Source organism: Tachyglossus aculeatus, chromosome 5 (assembly GCF_015852505.1).
Source record: "Tachyglossus aculeatus isolate mTacAcu1 chromosome 5, mTacAcu1.pri, whole genome shotgun sequence".
NCBI lineage: Eukaryota > Metazoa > Chordata > Mammalia > Monotremata > Tachyglossidae > Tachyglossus > Tachyglossus aculeatus.
The window spans coordinates 81960907-81984483 of NC_052070.1; the positions used below are offsets into that span (position 1 = coordinate 81960907).

At 45.1% G+C, this 23577-nt stretch overlaps 1 protein-coding gene across 1 annotated transcript in view; it reads right to left on the reverse strand.

Moving 5' to 3' along the window:
- BAG4 (BAG cochaperone 4) overlaps window positions 1-23577 on the reverse strand; it is a 51868-nt gene that overhangs the window by 11975 nt on the left and 16316 nt on the right. Inside the window, exon 2 of the mRNA XM_038747417.1 lies at window positions 41-148. Coding sequence (XP_038603345.1) covers window positions 41-148 — 108 coding nt within the window. The remainder of the gene's footprint in view (window positions 1-40; window positions 149-23577) is intronic.

The following is a 23577-nucleotide window of genomic DNA, read 5'->3' on the forward strand; positions in this document are numbered from 1 at the left end:
ATCTTCTAATCTCCAGTGGAAATTTCTCATCAGACTGTACCTGGCCTTGCAAATCCGGTCTTACAGGATAAGTGCTCAGGTAGGAAGCTCTCTGTTGAGCAGCAGAATCCCAGTAGTTGGATCCGTAGTTAGTATAAGGCGAGTGATCCTAAGAAGGAAAATTAAAATAAAATCCAGTTTTTCAAAGACCTAAAATTGCTCTGACCACAAACACAGAGACTAGGCAGAAGCGAAATATTAACTTTAAACAAGGAGGGAATTCAAAACCCGAGCTTTTCCCCAATACTAAAATGGTAACAGTGAAACGACTGACTCACCAATTATCACCTGTTGATCTTCAGCGCGATAAATTCACAGTACCTTTTCCCAATATCCCGAGGGATTTTCGTGTGTGCCATATAGCCCGGTATTTTTTAAAAAACATTAATAAAAAATTTAATTTCCCGCACTAAGTTCCAAAAAAAATTACAAAAACTTCCCCGAAGTATCGTGCCTCCGCTGGGCGTGCTTTTTAAAAAAGCAGGATCCTCTCTGCTGTGGCTTACTCCCCGCTGGCAACCCACGACTGTGATGCCAAGAACTGATGTGGAACAACTAGTAGGCCCTGCTCTAACATGAACACGAGCCAGGAGAGGCAATCGCTTTTATACACTCACTCCGCCAGAATTATCTTGCCGAATGAGTCACGATAAACATAACTAATTACTCCTAACAGGGCAATGGATGAATGACCATCAGATAAAGAACAGAACAAAGGTCTCCTTGAAACAGCTTCTCAGAATATCTATTAAATTGCCTGTCTTGATATATGATTTTTGGTTCTTCAAATATGCCTCACTAGCCCTGACCTCTCTCCTCTAAAGCCTCGCATCTCCTCCTGACTCCAGGACATCTCTTACCTCATCCGGAAAATGGGGATTAAGACTGTGAGCCCCAAGTGGGACAACCTGGTTACCTCGTATCTACCCCGATTTTAGAACAGTGCTTGGCACACAGTAAGCGCTTAATGAATACCACTGTTATTATTATCCATTCATTCAATCGTATTTATTGAGCACTTGCTGTGTGCAGGGCTCTGTACAAAGCACTTGGCACCGTACTAAGTGCTTATCATTATGTCCCAATGGCACCTGAAGCTCAATGTGTCCAAAACTGAACGTCTCATTTTCTCTCCCAAATCCTCTCCTGTCCCTAGCTTTCCCACCAATGCTGACAGCACTACTAGCCTTCCTGTCTCTCAAGTCCAATGTGGCTTAATAGGGCCTGGTAGTCGGGAGGACCTGGGTTCTAATTCCGGACCCACCACTTTTCTGCTGTGTGACCTTGGGCAACTCGGAACTTCTCTATGCCTCAGTTACCTCTTCTGGAAAATGGGGGCTAAAATGGTGACCCCCATGTGGGACATGGGGTGGGCCCACCTGATTAGCTGGTATCGATCCCAGCACTCAGTACAGTGCTAAAACCATATTAAGTGCTTAACATATACGATTTTAAAAATCCCCCCCAAAACACGGTCTTATCCTTGACTCCTCTCTCTTTTAATTCCCAAATATATTCACTCACCAAATACATATTCTTTCATGACAACATTTGAAGACTCTATCCCCTTCCTCTCCATCCAAACTGCCACCGTGCTGGCCTAACACCTGTCATATTCTGCTTGGACTGCTGCATCAGCCTCCTTGCAGACCTCCCTGCCTCCAGCCTCTCCTCTTTCCAGTACATTCCTTACTCTGCTGCCTAGTTCATTTTCCTAAAACAGGGGGTGGGATCATTTCTACTAACTCTACTGTACTCGCCCAAGTGCTAAGTACTGTGCTTTGCACAGAGTAAGTACTCAGCAGATACTATTGACTGAACACTTAATAGAGTGCTCTGAACAGTAAGCACTCAATACATAATATTTATTCATTAAGTCTGATACTCAATTTTCCAGTTTGTTTCCAATCCTATAAGTATGCCTTCCAATACTTTGAATGTGATTTCAAAAATACATTAGTTGGCAGGCATTGATTTTCCATTCCAGAAGCATTCTGCTTCTAGGGAAGCAGCGTGGCTCAGTGGAAAAGAGCACGGGCTTTGGAGTTACAGGTCATGGGTTCAAATCCCGACTCTGCCAGTTGTCAGCCTGTGTGACTTTGGGTAAGTCACTTAACTTCTCTGTGCCTCAGTTACCTCATCTGGAAAATGGGGATTAAGACTGTGAGCCCCTCGTGGGACAACCTGATCACCTTGTAACCTCCTCAGCGCTTAGAACAGTGCTTTGCACATAGTAAGTGCTTAATAAATGCCATCTTTTTTTAATTCATAAAACACGTTGGTTTCAAATGATTTTGTGATCCTCTGCTAGTTTATTGCAGTAAGATGCAAAACTCCTATCCCATTTTCACACTGAAAAAACTGAAAAGCCATTTGCGTGAGTGCCTAAATGCTTAAGGGGTAGGATAAGGGTAGTAAGGATGGAAAATAGAGTTGGGGGGAAGAGGCAGTCAGGGAAAGCTTCCAGGAGATGGGATTTGAGTAGGGCTTTGAAGAAAGGGAGAGCATTAGAGAAGCAGCGTGGCCTACTGGATAGAGAACAGGCCTGAGAGTCAGAAGGACCTGGGTTCTAATCCCAACTCTGCCACTTGTCTGCTGTGTGACCTTGGGTAAGCCACTTCACTTCTCTATGCCTCCGTTACCTCATCTGGAAAATGGAGATTAAGACTGTGAGCCCCATGTGGACTATGGACTGTATCCAACTTGATTAGCTTGTATCTGCCCCAGCACCTAGTACAGTGCCTGACACAGAAGCGCTTAAATAGTACACAGAAAAAGTGCTGGTCTGTCGGCTATGAAGGGGAGGGAGTTGCATGAGGGTCCGGAGGGTGAGGGAGAGTAAGGAATCCATGGAGGGTGAGACAACGGTAACAGTGAGGGGGTTGGTATCAGGCATAGTGGATAGAGCACGGGCTTGGGAGTCATGTCATGGGTTCTAATCCCAGCTCCACCATGTGTCTGCTGTGTGACCTTGGGCAGGTCACTTAACTTCTCTGGGCCTCAGTTACCTCATCTGTAAAACAGGGATTAAGACTATGTGGGGCAGGGACTGTGTCCAACCCGATTTGCATGTATCCACCCCAACGCTTAGTACAATGCCTGGCACACAGTAAGCGCTTAACAAGTACCATTATTGTTATTATTATTGATTGATGGCCTACTTTGTGCACAGAGCTGTACTAACTGCTTGGGACAGTAGAGTTGAATAAGGAATCCCTGCCTTCTACCCTCAGGGAATTTACACTCTAACAGACCCTTCCCAGGTTCCCTAAGGGTGAGCCCAATTGGTCCAGCTCTTGAAATGGGATGGGAGGGGCAGAAATATGATCAGAAAGCAAGAATGTCCAGGATAGCAAGGAAGTAATAATAATAATAATGGCATTTGTTAAGCGCTTACTATGTGCAAAGCACTGTTCTAAGTGCTGGGGGGGGGATACAAGGTGATCAGGTTGTCCCACATGGGGCTCACTGTCTTAATCCCCATTTTACAGATGAGGGAACTGAGGCTCAGAGAAGTGAAGTGACTTGCCCAAGGTCACACAGCAGACATGTGGCAGAGCCGGGATTGGAACCCGTGACCTCTGACTCCCAAGCCCGTACTCTTTCCACTGAGCCACGCTACTTCTCTAAGTAGTATGTTCTGGGGGAAACAGCACAGGCCCGGAAGTCAGAGGATCTGGCTTCTTACCCCCGTTCCACAACTTGTCTGCTCTGTGACCACGGGCAAGGCACTTAATTTTTTTGTGCCTCAGGTACCTCACCTGCAATATGAAAATGAAATCCTCCCCCCTCCAAATTAGACTGTGAACCTCCTAGGGACAGGGACTGTGTCCAACCTCATTATCTTGTATCTAATGCTTAGTGCAGGGGCCTGCACGTAGTGAGCGCTTGGTGAGAACCGTTTAAAAGGGCATTAAGCAGCAACAAGCAGCAAAATCGGAACAGTCAGAAAGAGTTCTGTCATCACAGGAATACAATCCAAGTTCTTTTGGGTTTAGCCCAAGTTTTATTTAAAAAAAACCCAAAACCAATCATAGATAGAAGTTCATTGGGCAATACAAATAAAACTTTTCCCTGTAAAAGAGGCATCTGAAAACTGACTATAGTACAGATCTTCTAAAAACGTTTAATGATAGCATTTATTAAGTGCTTACTATGTGCAAAGTGCTGTTCTAAGTGCTGGGAAGGTTACAAGGTGATCAGGCTGTCCCACGGGGGGCTCATAGTCTTTATCCCCATTTTACAGTTGAGGGAACTGAGGCCCAGAGAAGTTAAGTGACTTGCCCAAAGTCACACAGCTGACAAGTGGCGGAGCCGGGATTCGAACCCATGACCTCTGACTCCAAAGCCCGGGCTCTTTCCACTGAGCCACGCTGCTTCTCTAATAGAATTCTGGGGCCAGGGAACAGAGCACACAGCTGACAACTGGTGGAGCCGGGATTTGAACCCATGACCTCTGACTCCAAAGCCCGGGCTCTTTCCATTGAACCACGTGAAGTTTACTCATTCAATTCATTCAATTGTATTTATCGAGAGCTTACTGTGTACAAAGTACTGTACTAAGTGCTTGGGAGAGTACAAGAGAACAATAAACGGACGCATTCCCTGCCCATGAGTTTAGAAAAATAATTTGAGAAACGTCAGGCTGGCACCTCACAGAAACAATGGATTACTTTATATCTAAAGAGTATTCTCTGCCTAGACATCTTGAACCTATGACTCAGCCTTCTTATAAGATAAGACTGGATAAGTTCTGGATAAGACTTCCCTGTCAGTGACGTCATGTTCAAGGGTAACGCTACTACCACCTCAGAAACTTTTTTTTAGCATGCGGCGGAATTGGTGTGCTTTTTAAGATATTTTTCCTGATGTGCAACTCCTGTTTCTATTCCCGTCCTCACGGATTGAATAGATGAATGCTCAGTGCAGGAGAAATGGAGGTTGTGTTAGTAGCACTAGCACCTGTAAACCCACCACCTCTGACGTGCCCTTCCGTCAATCAATCAATCAACTGTATGTATTGAACGCTTACTATTCACAGAGCCCTGTACTAAGTGCTCGGCAGAAAACCATACAACAGAGTTGGCAGATACGTCCTCTGCCCACAGCGAACTTACTGTCTAGAGGACTCCAAGTCCACACTCTCCCCCTTCCAAAGAGGGACCTGGGGCATCCTCGGGACATCCTAACACCTGTTTATCCGGTCAATGGGAATGCTGTCATTGCTAGGTATAGATGTGATGGATAATCATTCATTCATTCAATTGTATTTATTGAGCGCTTACTGTGTGTAAAGCACTGTACTAAGCGCTTGGGAGGGTACAATATAACAATAAACAGTCACATTCCCTGCCTACAGCGAGCTTAAAGTCTAGAGGGAGAGATGGACATTGAGATAAATAAATTACAGATGTGTATGTAAGTGCTTTTAGACTGTGAGCCCACTGTTGGGTAGGGACTGTCTCTATATGTTGCCAACTTGTACTTCCCAAGCGCTTAGTACAGTGCTCTGCACACAGTAAGTGCTCAATAAATACAATTGATTGATTGATTGATTGCTGTGGGGCTGGGAGGGAGATTCATTCATTCATTCAGTCGCATTTATTGAACGTTACTGTGTGTAACTCACTGTACTAAGTGATTGGGAGAGTACAATTTAACAATAAACAGTCACATTCTCTGCCTACAACAAGCTTACAGTGTAGAAGGGGAAACAGATATTGAGATAAATAAATAAATTACAGATATGAACATAAGTGCTGTGGGGCCGGGAGGGAGATGAATAACGAAAACAAGTCGGAGTGTCGCAGAAGTGGGTGAGAGAAGGGGAAAGGAGGGCTTAGTAAGGGAAGGCCTCCTGAATCAGGGAATCATTGGATCGATCAATCAATCGTATTTATTGAGCGCTTACTGTGTACGAGCACCATACTAAACGCTCGGAAGAGTATACTATAACAGAGTTGGTAGACATGTTCCCTGCCCACAAAGAGCTCACGGTTTGGGGTGGGAGACAGACATGGCACAGAGCCCTTGATTCTAGTCCTAGCTCTGCACTGACTCTGTGCCCTTGGCCAAATTAAACTCCTTAAATATCCATTTCCCAGTCTGCAAAATGAAGCTAACGTCTGCCTCATTGCTACTCCTCAGAACTAGGGCAAGCGCTTTGAGCCTCTTGGAAGAAAAGCAATTGATTTCTCTGAAGTTCAGCCAACTCTCAATTATTCAGGGTAATGAGAACCATCCTTGGTAGGACTGAGGCTACATCACGGTAAATGATGAAAAAACATATCAAACACTTGTACAGATTGGATGAATGGTTCATGTCGTCCAGTTTTCTAATGATGATAATTGTGGTATGTGTTAAGCGCTTACCTACGTGCCAAGCGCTGGGATAGTGATGAAATGATTAGGTCCCACATGGGGCTCACAGTCTAAATAGGGAGAACAGGTATTGAATCCACATTCTGCAGATGAGGGAACTGAGGCAAAGAGAAGTTAAGTGACTTACCCAAGGTCACACTGTCGGGAAGTGGAAGAGCCAGGATTAGAACTCAGGGCCTTTAACTCTCAGGCCCGTGCTCTTTCCACAAAGACATGCTGTTTCCTATTCTGTCTAGGACAGTGGCAATAGGGTACTTAGCAGGACAATAAAATGATTGCTCGCTTTGACATTCCTCTAAATGGATAGTGCAATGGTCCATTTACTATCTCTAACTTTACTCTGTGCCCCTATCAATCAATGCTTTTAAAGCACCTACTGTTTGTATACCACTGTACTAAGCACTTGGGAGAGAACAGTACGGTTAGTAGAACTGAACCCTGTCTTCAAGGAGCTTACAATCACGCGGGGGAAACACACACAGAACTAATTTACAGATACTAGGAAGAAAGAGAGGTGATGGGTATGTATATGAAAGATGATTTAGGCAGGGAGGAGAGAATGGCCTGGAAGGGAGGCTGATGCAGTAGTTAGGCCAGAAAAGGACAAGTGACTGGGCCAGCGTGATGGCTGTTTGGCTGGAGAACAAGGGGAGGGTTCTGAATATGTTGAGGAAAAACTGACAGGATTTAATGAAAGACTGAATGTTGTAGTTGAAAGAGAGAGAGTGCAGAATAATACCGAGGTTGTAGGCTGCAGAGAAAGGTGGTGTTTTCAATTGTGATAGAAAAGGTAAATGGAGGAGAGAATTTGGGAGGGCAGATGACTTCCCAACTTCCTCTCTAGTAGCAGGCTTTGACCTCCAATCTATCCCTGTATTCAGATGCTTCTTAAATTTCCTTATATTTTTAGTTTTCTATTCCCTTCCTGATGACACAGAATTTTATTGGCCATTCTGGCCACTATAATACAATAAACTGATGATTTGTAAATACCATCAACAATGGCTTTGAGATAGCTCAGTAACAATAAATGCCTCAAACCCACTGCCTTGTATTTATTGAACGCTTACTGTGTACAGAGCACTGTACTAAACATTTTTTGTGGCACTTTTTAAGGACTGCTTTGTGCCAGGCACTGTGCTAAGTGCTGGGGTAGACACGAGATGACCAGGTTGGACATAGTCCCTGTCCCAAATGAGGCTCACTGTCTAAGCCAGAGGAAGGAGGATTTAATCCTCAATTTTACAGAAGAGGTAACTGTGGTACAGAGAAATTAATGACTTAATAATAATAACTGTTATTATTACTATTATTATTATCATTATGGTATTTGTCGTGCACTTACTATGTGCCAGGCACTGTACTAAGCATTGGGGCGGATACAAGCAAATCGGATCGGACACAGTCCCTGTCCTGCATAGGGCTCACAGTCTTATTAGAAGAAGCAGCATGGCTCAGTGGTAAGAGCCTGGGCTTTGGGGTCAGAGGTCATGGGTTCAAATCCCAGCTCTGCCAATTGTCAGCTGTGTGACTTTGGGCAAGTCACTTCATTTCTCTGGGCCTCAGTTACCTCATCTGTAAAATGAGGATTAAGACTGTGAGCCTCCCGTGGGACAACCTGATCACTTTGTAACCTCCCCAGTGCTTAGAACAGTGCTTAGCACATAGTAAGCACTTAATAAATGCCATCATTATTATTATTATTCTTACTATTTCCCATTTTACAGATGAGGTAACTGAGGCACAGAGAAGTGAAGTGACTTGCATCAGGTCACACAGCAGACAAGTGGCAGAGCCAGGATTAGAACACATGACCTTCTCCCCTACACCATGCTGCTTCCCTGACTTGTTCCAAGGTCACACAGCAGACACAGCGAAGGCAGAATTAGAACCCAGGTCCTCCGAGTCAAGACCTATGATCTTTCTACTAGGCCCTGCTGCTTCCCATGCATTGGGAGAGGGCAATACAACAGAGTTGGTAGCCACATTCCCTGCCTACTGGGAGCTTAGAGTGTAGAGGGAGAGACAGACACTAATATAATAAGTAGGTACCTGAAGTGCTGTGGGGCTGAGGGTGGGTGAATAACAATGTTTAAAGGGAGCACATTCAAGGGCATAAGCAACAAAGCTCACCTGCTATTTCTGCTACTTTTCTGCCCACTGGTTACATTCTCTTCCTGAAGTTTTATCCCCATTTGTCTGGAATACCACCACCCCAAAAAGCTTAGTGATATCAGCATACCTGGAAATTTCCCCACCCATTTCTTCTTTCAGCTAATTTAGGATGTTAAATAAACTTGGTTCTAATGTGAATTCCCTGATAACCCCACTACTTACACTTCTTCTTCAAAAAAGTGGCCATTTACTCCCTCCTTTGGTTTTCTAATTTTTTGGCCATTAAAAAAATAATCCATGATTAAAGCATTCCAAACAATCTCATGCTTATTTTTTTGTTTTAAAATAGTCTTTGGGGTAGAATCCAAAGACTTTTTGAAAAACCTAAATATAGTATGTCCACCACTTCCTCTCTTTTGACACACATGGTTTCCCTTTACAGAGACAACCAGGTTCTGTTCTCCTAGCGTTCAATTATTTTAAACCTGACTGTGGAATCTACCAGATTGCCAGATCTCACCATTCCATAATCCCCAGGACCTCTGCACTCCTTCTCAGAGATGGGAGAGTCACACTGGAGACTTGCCAGTCAAACTGTAAGTAGTCTTTTGTAACAGTAGGTTTCAGTCTTGTCAAGAGTCTTGCAACTTCCTCTCCAAGTTCTTTCGGAACTGATTCCATTCATTTGTGAGGGTTTTGTTTACCTCCGGTATATCAATTTGATCTAAAGTATCCTGTGGGGTCACCACAATTTCATCCAGTTCCCTTGAACTTTCTTCCATAAAAAAAAAAAATCAAGGCTTGAGAATATCTGTAATGTATTTTTCAGGAAAGACTAAATTACAGAATTCAATGGGCCTTTAAGACAGCTCCTTTTAATCTCTCTAAATGCCACAAATCATCATGCAGCCTCCCAGCTCTCAGTTTATGAAATATCTGAAGATTCTTTTCTTGTCACCTATGCCATCCTTTGCACATTTATAGAATGTGGAACAACTTCATTTTTAAATTTATGGGCAAACATAAATGACCATACCCTAATGCTTGGAAAACGGGGTCTAATCCCCAAATCTGTGCCCCTTCCACCTTGGTGATTGTTTAAGAGAGAGAGAGAGAGAGAGAGAGAGAGAGAAACACACACACTCTCCCAATAAAAGGGGAGAGTTTCCTCACTGGACTGTTTTTCCGCCCAGGCCTCACTCCCTGTGTCTCTCCATAGCAACTGAAAATGCCTCAAACGGCTTTCAAGGTTCTCCACTAACTTGCCCTCATCTTACTTCTCTGCTCCTTTTACTTGCCATTCCCCAATAGGCACTCTTTGTTGCTCCCAACCTTCTAGGTATAACTCACTCCTATCACTCTTCCACAGGCCCCCCACTTCCCTCATGCTTGAAACTCCCTCCTTCCCCACAGCTCTCCTCAATTCAAAGCTTCCCCAAAATCCCACTTCCTCCAACAAACTTTCCCCGATTAATTTCCCCAAGCCCTAAGCCATATAAATCCATCAGCCGACTCCTCAGGGCTCAAGTGTATGTCTAGTTAATTATTTATTTTTACTACGCTTATTATAAATCTTTGTATGTTTGTCTCCTTCACCAGAAGGTAAACTCCTTAATTTTGGTATTTGTTAAGCGCTTACTACTTGCCAGGCACTGTACCGACGCTCAGAACAGTGCTTTGCACATAGTAAGCGCTTAATAAATGCCATCATTATTACCAAGCATGGGGTGGATATAAGCCAGTCAGATTGGACACAGCCCCTGGCCCATGTGGGGCTCACAGTCAAAATCCCCATTTTACAGGTGAAGTAACTGAGGCACAAAGAAGTGAAGTGACTTGCCCAAAAACACATAGCAGACAAGTGGACGAGCCGGGAATCGGAACCACGACCTTCTGACTCCCAGGGCGGTGCTCTATTGGCCAGTGACGCTGAGGGGACCACATCTAATATTCATTCCACTCCTGCTGCATACATTTGTAAATGTACAGGTTATCTTTTGCAAAGACGACATTGTAAAATTGCCTTAGGCACCTTCTAAAAAGTATATCACATGGCAGATTTTTCAACAGTTCTTAATGGTAATTGTCCACTAATTCTTTCTACCCTAAAAAATGGTTCTTTTCCCATGTAATGCAAAAGCAATAACTGGAAAGGGAAGAATCCTTCTGTTGCTCCAAATAATTCCACCACAAAAATGTCCCAACAACTGTCATGGGTTGCCTGATGGGGCACCATTTGTTAAACGTTCACCAGCAAATATTTTAGCACATCTGGCTTTCATCCACTATTTAGGATTGGTAGTTAGGACCCTTACTTTTTATGTCCTTTCCCCGACCTAGTATTCCCATCATAGGTAACACCACCACCATTCGCTCCATCTTGCGAGCTGGAAATTATTCTTGTCTCCTTCCTCTTTTTCAAATCCCACATTTAGCCTGTTGCCAAATAATGGCAGTTCTTTCTCCACAACCCTCTCCTCTCCATCCGAACAGCCACTTCTCTGGTCCACTCACTTGGCCTATCACAGTTTGCTGACCTCCCTGCCTGCAGTCTCTCCCGTCCCCACTGCTTCACTCTGCTGGCCACAACATTTTTCTAAATAATAATAATAATGACGGCATTTGTTGAGCGCTTACTATGTGCCAAGCGCCATCCTGAGCACTGGAAGGATACAAGGTAATCAGATTGTCCCACATGGGGCTCACAATCTTAATCCCCATTTTTCAGATGAGTAACTGAGGCACAGAGAAGTTAAGTGATTTGCCCAAAATCACACAGCTGACAAGTGGAAGAGCCAGGATTAGAACCCATGGCCTTTAACTCCCAAGCCTGTGCTGTTTCCACTGAGCTATGCTGCTTCTCTCTAGAGCCTGGCGTCTTTGTAGACGTCCTTGCATCTACAAACTCTAAAGGATTGTACTTCCTCAAACATTTAGTACAGTTTAGTGGAGTAAGCACTCAGTAAATACCAGTGATTGATTGAATGATAGACCCTCAAGAACTTCAATAGTTGCCCATTGCTCTGTGCAAACAGTAACTCCTGTCCATTAGTTTTAAGGTAGTTCTCTCCCACATACTTAATTACTTTTTTCCCATTTCATTCTCAACTAGCCCTCCACTAACCTCTTGCCTGGAATTCCCTCCTCCTTCATATCCAACATTTCACTATTCTTCCCATCTTCAAAGCCTCCTGAAATCACATCTCCTCCAGGAAGCCTTCCCTGGTTGATACCTAATCTCCCCATATTATATCCCCAACTCCAACTTCTGCACTTTTGTGTCACCTAACCTATGTTCTCACAACCCCCTGTAGCACTAATGTATCTCAGAAACATTATTACTTATCGATCAGACTTAATAAGCACATAGTGTGCAGAAACCATACTCATCAGTCAATCAATTGTATTTATTGAGTGCTTATTGTGTGCAGAGCACTGTGCTGGGCCTTTGGCAAAGTACAGCACAACAGAGTTGGTAAACAGGTTCCCTGCACACAACAAGTTCACAGTCTAGACAGATATTAACATAAGTAATTTACAGATACATACGGAAGTGTTGTGGGGCTGAAGATGAGGTGAATTCCCAAGAACCAAAAGGCACAGATCCAAGCAAGGCAGAAAGGAGAGGGAGTCGGGGAAAAGACGGTTTCATCGAGGAAGGCCTCTTGGAGGAGATGTGATCTGAATAAGACTCTGAAGGTGGAGACAGAGGTGGTCTGGCACAGATGGAGTGGGAGGGCTCCAGGCCAAAAGGAGGATGTGGGAGCGAGATAGATGACATAATGGTTGGCATTAGAAGAGCAAAGTAGGTGGGTTGGGGTGTAGGACGAAATTACCGAGGTAAGGAAGGAGGGGGCGAGCTGATGGAGTGTGCTAAAGCTGATGGCATAAGGAGTTTCTGTTTGATGTGGAGGTGGATGGGCAACCATTGAGGGTTCTTGAGGAGTGAGGAGACATGGACTGAATTGTTTTTTGAAAAATGGTCAAGGCAGCAGAGTGAAGTAAGGACTGGAATGGGTAAGAGACAGAAGGCAGGGAGGTTAGCGAGGAGGGTGATGTAGTAGAGGAGAGATATATGTGCTTGGCTAAGCATGGTAGCAGCTTGGAAGGAGAGGAAAGAGTGGATTCTAGAGATACTGTGAAGGTACAGTCGACAGGATTTGGTGACAGACTGACAATGCGGGTTGAATGCGAATATGTGACGAGGATAATGCCACGGTTAGTGGTCTGTGATACAGAGAGGGTGGTGATACTGTCCTCACTGATAGGGAAGACAAGGTTTGCGTGGTCGGATGAGGAGTTCTGTTCTGAATGTATCAATCATGAGGTGTCAGTGGGACATCCGAGCAGAAATAATAATAATAATCGTAATAGTATTTGTTAAGCACTTACTATGTGCCAGTCACTGTACTAAGCGCTGTGGTAGATACAAGCAAATTGGGTTGGACACAATCCCTGTCCCACATGGGGATCACGGTCTCAATCCCCATTTTACGGATGAGGTAACTGAGATCCAGAGAAGTGAAGTGATTTGCCCAAGGTCACACAGCAAATATAGGAACCAGAATTAGAACCTATGAACTTCTGATTCCCAGGCACAATGCTCTATAAACTATGCCATGATGTCCCGTAGGCAAGAGGAAATGTGAGACTGAAGAGAAGGAGAGAGGTCAGGACTGGAGAAGTAGATTTGGGAATCCACACGATAGCTGAAGCCTTGGGAGTGAATAAATTCTCCAAGAGAGGAGGTGTAGATGGAGATTAGAAGGGGACCCAGAACTGAGCCTTGAGGAACTCCACAGTTGGAAGTGCTTGTAGTAGGAGATCAGCAAGGTAAGTTTAGGAGGGGAAAAGCTGACTGAATGCCTTGAAGCCAATGGTGAAGTTTCTGTTTGGTGTGGACGTGAATGGGCAACAACTGGAGGTTTTTTAGGAGCAGTGTAACGTGGACTGTACTTTATATTTTAGAAAAATGATCAGGGCAGCAGAGATGTTTGGATCGGAGAGAAGATAGTCAGGAGGGAGGGAGGACAGTGAGGAGGTGGGATATGATAAGAGTTTGGACCAGTGTGGTGACAGTTTGGAAAGAGGGGAAGGGGTGGATCCTGGGGATGTTAAGAAGGTAAAATTGTCAGATTGGTGACAGACTGAATCTGCAGGTTGATTTAGAGAGACGAATAGAAGATGATGCCAAGGTTGTAGGCATGTAAGAAAGGGAGAATGATGGTGTTGTCTACAAGGACGGGAAAGTCGGGGGACGTTCTCTTTTGGACATGTTAAATTTGGGGTGTAGGTGGGAGATCCAAGTAGAGGTGTCCTGAAGGCAGGAGGAAGTGTGAGAATGCAGAAATGGGGAGAGATCAGGGCTGGAGATTGAGATGAAGATTTGGGAATCATCCACTTAGAGATAGTAGCTGAAGTCGTGGGAGAGGATGTGTTCTCCTCCAGAGGATATATGTGGGCTTGTATAGTTCATCTTGAGGCATTTTGATAAAAGAGATTCCAGAGAGGCAAAGTATTTACCTCTGAAACCTTTATAAATTTTATGCAATGTTGTTGACCCCCCAAATGAATAAAAGAAAGATCGGTCACTGATATCACGATGAATAAGATATTAATAATAATAACAATTATAATGATAATGGCATTTGTTAAGAGCTTACTATGTGCAAAGCACTGTTCTAAGTGCTGGGGGTGATACAAGGTGATCAGGTTGTCCCACGTGGAGCTCACAGTCTTAATCTCCATTTTACAGATGAGGTCACTGAGGCACAGAGAAGTTAAGTGATTTGCCCAAAGTCACACAGCTGACAGGTGGCAGAGCCAGGATTAGGACCCATGACCTCTGGCTCCCAAGCCCGCGCTCTTTCCACTGAGCCATGCTGCTTCTCAAGATGGCCTTGGGCTCTGAAACGGGCAGGCAGATTTGGTGCAACTAACATGTGCAATTTGGTGAAATCTGGCACTTTATCAAAGAACTGACAAAACTTTCTGCCTCACCTCATTATAACAATTGCTTGTGCATGCCAAGGAGACCACTAACCAGTCACTTGAACATCATGGGGCATCTGTGTAGGAAGTAGCACATCACGGTCCAGCCCGTGTCTTGGTTGGCATACTGGTCTGTTTTTCCCCACCGTTCCCAAGGTAACAGGCTTGAACCCAGCAAAATGAAGGCCTGACAAGCATTTCTACTGAAGGAACGGGCCAAGAAAATGTTTTCCTTTAGACTGATGTAAAAATTCAGCATTTAAGGGAAAATGGCTAGGACTTGAATGACAAAATAGTAATGATCCCTCAGGATTCAAATATGAAGCAATAGGAGAGGTAAGTGAGGGCCACTGCTCTTGGGATCATGAGAATCAGAGTTGTGAAGAGAATGTGATCTCAAGCTGGAGGAAATCCAGCAAATTAACCTCCTCCACTCCCTAACTCCCCCTCTCAGGGTCGCACCTGGAGACTGGAGAGTTTCCAGTACTCTACCAGTCTCAACTACGGGAGGGAGAGTCAAGGAGAGGTATTCTATTTTGTTAATAATGTGCATATAGCTTTAATTCTATTTGTTCTGATGATTTTGACACCTGTCTACATGTTTTGTTTTGTTGTCTTTTTCCCCCTTCTAGACTGTGAGCCCATTGTTGGGTAGGGACTGTCTCTATATGTTGCTGACTTGTACTTCCCAAGCACTTAGTACTCACAGTAGCACTCAATAAATGCGACTGAATCAATGAATAGCCATTCCATTCCTAGCTTGGGCAGTAACTAGCGAGTGGAAGGGAATCTGCTACAAGTCCAGACTCCCCTGTGCCGGACAGCAGCGGCCAGGGAGAGAGTCGAGGGTGGAGACTCAAATTTACTCCACGGAAGAAGGCAATGGTAAACCATTTCCACATTTTTACCAAGAACATTCTACGGATACACTACAAGAACGATTCAGATGGAGAGTGGGGCGTCCCGGGAGAGATGTGTCTATAGAGTCGCTATGGGTCAGTAACAACTTGACAGCATAAGCCAAGCCTCCCTAACTCCCCCCAGAAGCCATGGAGGGGTTGAGGCAGCAAAGGGGCCAACAGTACAGGCAAGGGGGCTGATAAGTCCAATATTTCAGAGGACTATAGACCGTACCAGGATTTTATCAATCAATCAATCAATCGTATTTATTGAGCGCTTACTATGTGCAGAGCACTGTACTAAGCGCTTGGGAAGTACAAATTGGCAACACATAGAGACAGTCCCTACCCAACAGTGGGCTCACAGTCTAAAAGGGGGAGGAGATGGCAACACCAGCCACAGAGCTAGTACACTAACAGCGCTTTGTAATGTATGTGGACATGGCAGTCAAGAATTAAGCTGCGGATATTGAGTGCGATCAAAAGGGGGCCAACAGTACAAAGCACAACAAAGAATGTCGTGAGGCAAATCCTTTGGAAAATGGCATCCCGTCTCCATATCTTGGAGGCTATCCTGGCTTTAGCCCAGCCTCAGGCAGGAGTTTCGACCAAGGTCAAAGCGAGCCAGGGTGGATACTCCAGTCCAGAGCAGCAACAGTGAATTAGGTAATAATTATGGTATTCATTAAGCGCTTACTATGTGCCAAGCACTACTAGGCCCTGGGGTAGATACAAGCTAATCAAGTCCTACATGGGGCTCACAGTCTAAATAGAAGGGAGAACAGTTACTGAATCCTCATTCTGCAGTTGAGGGAACTGACACCCAAAGAAGTCAGGCGACTTGCCCAAGGTCACACAGCGGGTAGGTGGCGGAGCCAGGATTCTGTCCCGGGCACCCCGAGACAGAGTCCCTTGGACATCACCGCACTTTCGAGGTTGTCCTGGGGGTCAGTATCGGCTCCAGAGCGGATCTGGTCCAATCCCAGACCTCTCCCCTTCTTCAAAGCCTTACTGAAGACACACCTCCTCCAAGAGGCCTTCCCAGACTAAGCCCGTCATTTCTCTTCTCCCACTCCCTTCTGCTTCAACCTGACTTGCTCCCTTTACTCATCCCCCCTCCCAGCCCCACAGCACGTATGTACCTACCTGTAGTTTATTTACATAGATTAATGTCTGTCTCCTCCTCTAGACTATAAGCTCATTGTGGGCAGGAATGTGCCTGTTATATTGTTATACTGTCCTCTCTCAAGCGCACAGTACATTGCTCTGCACACAGGAAGCCCTCAATAAACACGACTAAGTTATGGCTTCACAAGCAAAGAGTCATTTTATCAGGGAATGACGCCTGGCGGAAACAACACATCTCGAGAGCACGAACCAGTTTCTTTATGCCTGAATCCCAGAAGGCACTAATTGAACAGATCCTCGAGTCACTAACGATGCAGAACCTTAGCATGCCCGACATGGCACAGGCTGAGATCAGTTTAACAGAACAACAACATCGCCAAAGTGTTTTTAAACACGATCCAAAATCTGGACTAAAAGCAAGGGCACGCCTCCAGGACGAATGCCTGCAGACTAAAGACCAAACTCCCCCTTTCACCCCAAAACAACATGGTGTGCTAGAATAGATTTCCCACAGGACATCAACACGGGCAGTACGGTCAAAGGCATGTATGACCCAACAGGCAGGGGCAAAACCTCAACTCCCAGGGACTCCCTGCAGCAAAAGGGAGAGGGGACTACGAACACACACAGAGCTTTTCCCGATAGAATCGTCACCCTGATTATCTGTTTCCTTTGCTTTTCAACTCTTACACTGTACGCTTTCAAGCACTTAGTACAATGCTCTGCACACAGTACGCACTCGATCAACACCACCGACTGATCTTCTGAGCCACCTCTAACTGAATGCTAAACGTAAAGGGCCAAGTAGAGAGCTCGCAACACATATTCCAAGGTAACCGATTTCCTAGAAAAGTCAAAAACCAAAAAGACCGGCACCATGATTGATAGAAGGTATGAAACGGACAAGTACGCTTTTAAAGTACTGTAAATGCCATTCCATCCTCTACAATGATAAAAGAAGAAGCGTGAAGGCCCCATCTACTTTTTTCACCTACCCCTGGAGTGTAAGTTTTGGAGCTTGTCAGATGGTTTGCACATCTGGGATGTGTGCCAGAATCCCACTTCCTCCTTCACCCTCCCTCTCCAAAAGAATGCCTGTACAAAGAAAACTCTTTCCAGTAATTGTGACAAGAATGTATTTTTAAAGCAGCCTGCTCAGGCCATCTGGGGCAGCCAAGAAAGCCTGTGAATTGAAGAAGCAGCGAAGTAGTCCAAGTACTTCAATTGTTAAAAAATAGACAGAAAATCCCCTCCCATTATCCCTCACTAATCAATCCAACACATCTGAAGAACTGAGCAGTCTACTTCTAGTTCCCCATTAGAAATAAAGCATGCCTGTACACATGCCCTTGCCAAACTAATGTTCTTTTAAGAGCTCCCCCTTAGCAGGTTGCTAATCCTTCCGGCCTGAACACGTGCCCTTGTCAAATTAATGTCCTTTTAAGAGCTCCCCCTTAGCAGGTTGCTAATCCTTCCGGCCAGCCCAAGAGATACAAAGCATACCAACAAAACTTGTACTATTAGGTCAGCATAGTTTAATGCAACCTCATTCCTTTACTAATTCAGTCATATTTATTGAGCGAAGTCCCAAAGCATCGCCAGCTCAGAACTGCAATTAGACTGAGCACCTCATTTGGTTTCACTGCACACGCCACAGAGATTGATTGATCAATCCATCAATCATATTTATTGAGTGCTTACTACGTGCAGATCAATCAATGATATTTACTGAGTGCTTACTACGTGCAGATCTCTGTACCAAGTGCTTGGGAGAGTACAACATGTTCCCTGTGCACAACGATTTTACAGTCTGGAGGGCGAGACAGACAATAATATGGATAATTTCCAATATATAATTTAAAGATATGTACAGAAGTGCTGTAGGGTTGAGGGTGGGGCGAATGTCGAGTGTCCAAAGGTCACAGATTGAAGTGCCTAGATGACGCAGAAGGGAGAGTGAGCTGGGGAAAAGAGGGCTTAATTGGGGCAGGGCTTTCGGAGATGTGACCTTAGTAATGCTTGCAGGGTGGAGGATGTGGTGGTCTGGAGTAAACGGAGGGGAAGGAGGTTCCAGGCTAGGGGGATGATGTGGGAAAGGGTTTGGCAGTGAGAAAGACGAGATTGGGGAACAGGAAACTAGCGCTAGGAGGAGTGGAGTGTGCAGACTGGACTGTAGTAGAAGATAAGTGAGGTGAGGTAGTGCGGGATGAGCTGATGGAGTGCTTTAAAGCCACTGGTAAGGAGGTGGAGGGGCAGCCATTGGGAGTTCTTGAGGAGTGGGGAGACGGACTGGACGTTTTTATTGATAAATGATTTGTGCAGCAGAGTGATGTTTGGATTGGAGTGGAGAGAGAAAGGAGGCCAGGAGGTCAGGGAGAAGGCAGATGCAGTAGTCAAGGCGGGAGAGGATAAGTGCTTGGATCAGCATGGCAGCAGTCTGGATGGAGAGGAAAGGGCAAATTTAATATTGTGAAGGTAGCACCCACAGGATCTGGTGACAGATTGAACATGTACAGAGCACTGTACTGAGCGCTTGGGAAAGTTCAATGTAACAGTTGGTAGATGGATCCAAATGCATTCTAACAAGCAAACCTTAAGAGATTTAATCCTGGTTCATGTCACTAACCTCTAAATGTGGGTCTTTCTAGAGGTTTTCAAATAGGCACCAAGGATACATTAGTTTACCGAGAAGTAATGAGCGAAATCGAAATTGTGCTGACAAATCAGTCTCGGGTAAAAATAAGGGGATTAGCATGGTTACCTCACTCACCTTTCTTTTCCAGGCTACTGGAAGAGACACAGAAACTACAGGTGAACGTGAGCACTCTGGAGCCACCCCAGGGAGCTCCCTCCTTTCGCAGGGCTCAGGAATAGCCGTACAAGGAGCGAAGACGCTGCTGAAAGTGCGTTCCAAAGTGAATTATTAATGTGTCTCCTAAAAACAATCCCAAACCAGCGCTAACATCACAGCACAGGAATCTGGGTGGGGCAGTTCCACAATAGGTGTCATCCTTGACTCCGCTCTCTCAGTCACATCCAATATGTCACCAAAACCTGCCGGTCTCACCTCCGCAACATCGCCAAGATCCGCCCTTTTTCCTCCCCATCCAAACCACTACCCTGCTGGTTCAATCTCTCATCCTATCCCGACTGGATTACTGCATCAGCCTCCTCTCTGATCTCCCATCCTCCTGTCTCTCCCCACTTCAGTCTATACTTCACTCTGATGCCCAGATTATCTTTGTACAGAAACGCTCTCGGCATGTTACTCCCCTCCTCAAAAATCTCCAGTGGCTGTCAACCTACAAATCAAGTAAAAACTCCTCACTCTCGGCTTCAAGTCTCTCCTTCACCTCGCCCTCTCCTACCTCACCTCCCTTCTCTCTTTCTCCATCCCAGGCCGCACCCTCCGCTCCTCTGCCGCTGACCTCCTAACTGTGCCTCGTTCTCGCCTGTCCCGCCGTCGAACCCCGGCCCACGTCCTTCCCCTGGCCTGGAATGCCCTCCCTCCACACATCTGCCAAGCTAGCTCTCTTCCTCCCTTCAAAGCCCTACTGAGAGCTCACCTCCTCCAGAAGGCCTTCCCAGACTGATTCCCTTTTCCTCTCCTCCTCCCCATGCCCCCACCTTTTCCCCTCCCCACAGCACTCGTATATAATTGTACAGATTTATTACTCTATTTTACTTGTACACATTTACTATTCTATTTTTGTTAATGACGTGCATATAGCTATAATTCTATTTGTTCTGACGATTTTGACACCTGTCTACATGTTTTGTTTTGTTGTCTGTCTCCCCTTTCTAGACTGTGAGCCCATTGTTGGGTAGGGACTGTCACTATATGTTGCCAACTTGTACTTCCCAAGTGCTTAGTACAGTGCTCTGTACACAGTAAGCGCTCCGTAAATACGACTGAATGAATGAATAGGTGCCGATAGTTACATCGGGTGTTTTACACTCCGGTAATCATAAAGAGGACTGTAAAGTGCAAAATGCCCTCGGTTTATGAAAACTTATGATAATGAGCAAAGTCGCTCAACACTAAAATGGGCAGTTCACCTGACTTACTTGAGAGTCTGATCCAGAATCAGCAAAGGTGTGCAATTTTTAACGCATCACTCTAAATACTGCAAGGATCGGGGCAAACCTTCAATAAGGAGGACGCTTTTACTTTTCAAAGTCAATGGTGATCCTTCAGCAGTGAGCCTGGGATGCAGAATTTCAAAAAGTCGACAAGATCGGCTACTTATCCGATGCTCGTAAGTAGAAGGTCTTCCTGGCGGTATCTAAGAGTTGCTGTGTGATTTGAGGGAAACATGGTCATTTCTAGCCTAATGTTTCAGGAAAGACTAGCACCATCCCCTTGATTTTCAGAATCACGTTCTGGTAACGTTACGAAAACTGAGTTATACTTCCCCAAAAGTCTGTTACTTATTCCCCCCCGCTTCAGCCGTTTTTATCTTACCATAATTTTATTTCCAAGTTTCCTCAAACTTAGCTTTTTCTTCTCAATCAACAGGATGTTTTTTCTACTTTTGCTAAAACTGTGAATCCCCTGCTTGTTAGTTTCACCCCAGAGGCTTAATTGAGAGGCAAATGGGTGTGGAATGACGATGGGAAGCATGACTGGACAGACACATTGCCAAGCCTCATTTTTAGTGACAATGGCCAATCATCCACTCACTGTTTCAGCTCTAAGGCTGCCTCATCACCCTCCGACCAGCAAAAATTACAGCTTTCATATGACATTCCTTCTCACGTCAATAAATAAGCTCCTTATGGGCAGGGAACGTGTCTGCTAATTCTGTTGTACTGTACTCCCCCAAGCACTTAGTAATAATAATTGGGGTATTTGTTAATCGCTTACTGTAATCACTGTACTAAGTGGTGGAGTGGATACCAGCAAATCAGGTTGGACACAGTCCCTGTTCCACATGGGGCTCAAAGTCTTAATCCTCATTTTACAGATGAGGTAACTGAGGCACAGAGAAGTGAATCAACTTGCCCAAGGTCACCGAGCAGACAAGTGGCAGAGCTGGGATTAGAACCCATGACCTTCTGACTCCAGGCCTGTCGCTCTATCCACTACTCTATGCTTCTTCTTGTGCTCTGTACGCAGTAATCGCTCAAACAATACCACTGATATACTGACATTTATTGAACACTTACTGTGTTTAGAATACTGTACTAATTACTTGGGTGAGTGCAGTAGAGTTAGTAGACTTGACGGCTGCCTCAAACTGTTGACAACCTAGCCTGGGAAAAACAAAGGCGGAATGATGAGCTGACTTGTTGAAAAGAAGGAAATCTGCATGAGGCTGTGCTTTATTAAGGTCAGACTGGTCAGAGCTGGAGCGTCTTTGAAACATCTTGTGGAAGGAAAGGAGAAAACTACTTTTCTGAGGAAGCAAAAGGCTGACTCATGACCTTTTTGTATCACAGTCGGGGGTGGTCCTGAGAGGAGCCAAGCCCCCTGAATTCTCTTGGGAGGGGCAGAGAGAGATCTCATTCTCTCCTGAGGTGTTTCAACTGACTCTGGAGCTGTTTCCACATGGGTAAGTGCCACACGGGTAATTAGGCTAATGGAAAGGTAGGCCCAGGAAGTAGGGGTTTGTGATCTATTTTGGTATTTTCGGGTGTAAATCTCTGTGGTTTTAAAACTCTATTTGAATTTATTCTTGCCCTCTTTTCAACCATATTTCTGATTAAAAGATGATTTGCTAGCAGATGTGCAATTCATTCATTCCTTCAATCGTATTTATTGAACACTTACTGTGTGCAGAGCACTGTACTAAGCGCTTGGAAAGTATAATTCAGCAACAGAGACAATCCCTACCCAACAACGGGCTCACAGTCTAGAAGCAGGGAAACAGACAACAAAACAAGTAGACAGGCATGTACTAGTGCTGTGGGATGGAGCGCGGGAATTATCAAGTGCTTAAAAGTTACAGATCCAAGTGCATGGGCAACGCAAAAAGGAGAGGAAGTAGAGGAAATTAGGATTTAGTTGAGGAAGGCCTGTTAGAGGAGATCAGAATGTTAGACTTTTTCAAATTACTCAGGCCAAGTTCCCTTTGGGATCCTGACCGGATTCCACAGTTCCTTTAGGCCATTCTCATTCTAGGAATTTTCACACGGTGGCTATCTAACCCATCTGATACTAAAGTAGAATTTAATGAGCTGATTTAGTGAGACTTTCACCCGCGCTGCTTCTAGCTCCCTAAATCTAGAGTAGTTCCAGTCTAATCCTAAAGGATGTAGGGTTCAGACTGGGGCTGCAGGGAAGTGTTCTCCTAATCAAATTCCCATTTTCCAGATAATCAATCAATCGTATTTATTGAGCACTTACTGTGTGCAGAGCACTGTACTAAGCACTTGGGAAGTACAAGTCGGCAACATTTGGAGACAGTTCCTACCCAACAGCGGGCTCACAGTCTAGAAGGGATAAGGGAACTGAGGCACAGGCTGGCTTACCTGGGGTCATACAGCAGACAGGTAGCAGAGTCAGAATTAGAACACAGATCCTCTGACTCCCAGGACCATGATCTTTCCACTAGGCCACGGATGCTTCCCAGAAATCTGCTTTTAGAATGGTTGAAACGCAGTCCAAGTCATCATCAGCACCCAGACTATTGCTGGGAGGGGGGGCGGAGAGAGGGACCTTGAGAAGCAGTGTGGCCGAGTGGTCAGAGCATGGACCTGGGCACCAGAAGGAACTGGGTTCTGGTCCCGGCTCCGCCGCTTGTCTGCCAAGTAACCTCAGGCAAGTCACTTCACTAATCTGTGCCTCAGTTCCCTCACCTGGAAAACAGGGATTAAGACTGAGAGCTCCATGTGGTACAGTGGCTGTGTCCCACCTGATTAGCTTGTCTCTGCCCCAGTGCTTCGAACAATGCCTGACACATAGTAAGAGCTTAAATACTATCATCATCATCAGGCCTGGGAGTTAGAAGGTCATAGGTTCTAATCACAGCTCCGCCACTTGTCTGCTGTGTGACCTTAGGCAAGTCGCTTTGCTTCCCTG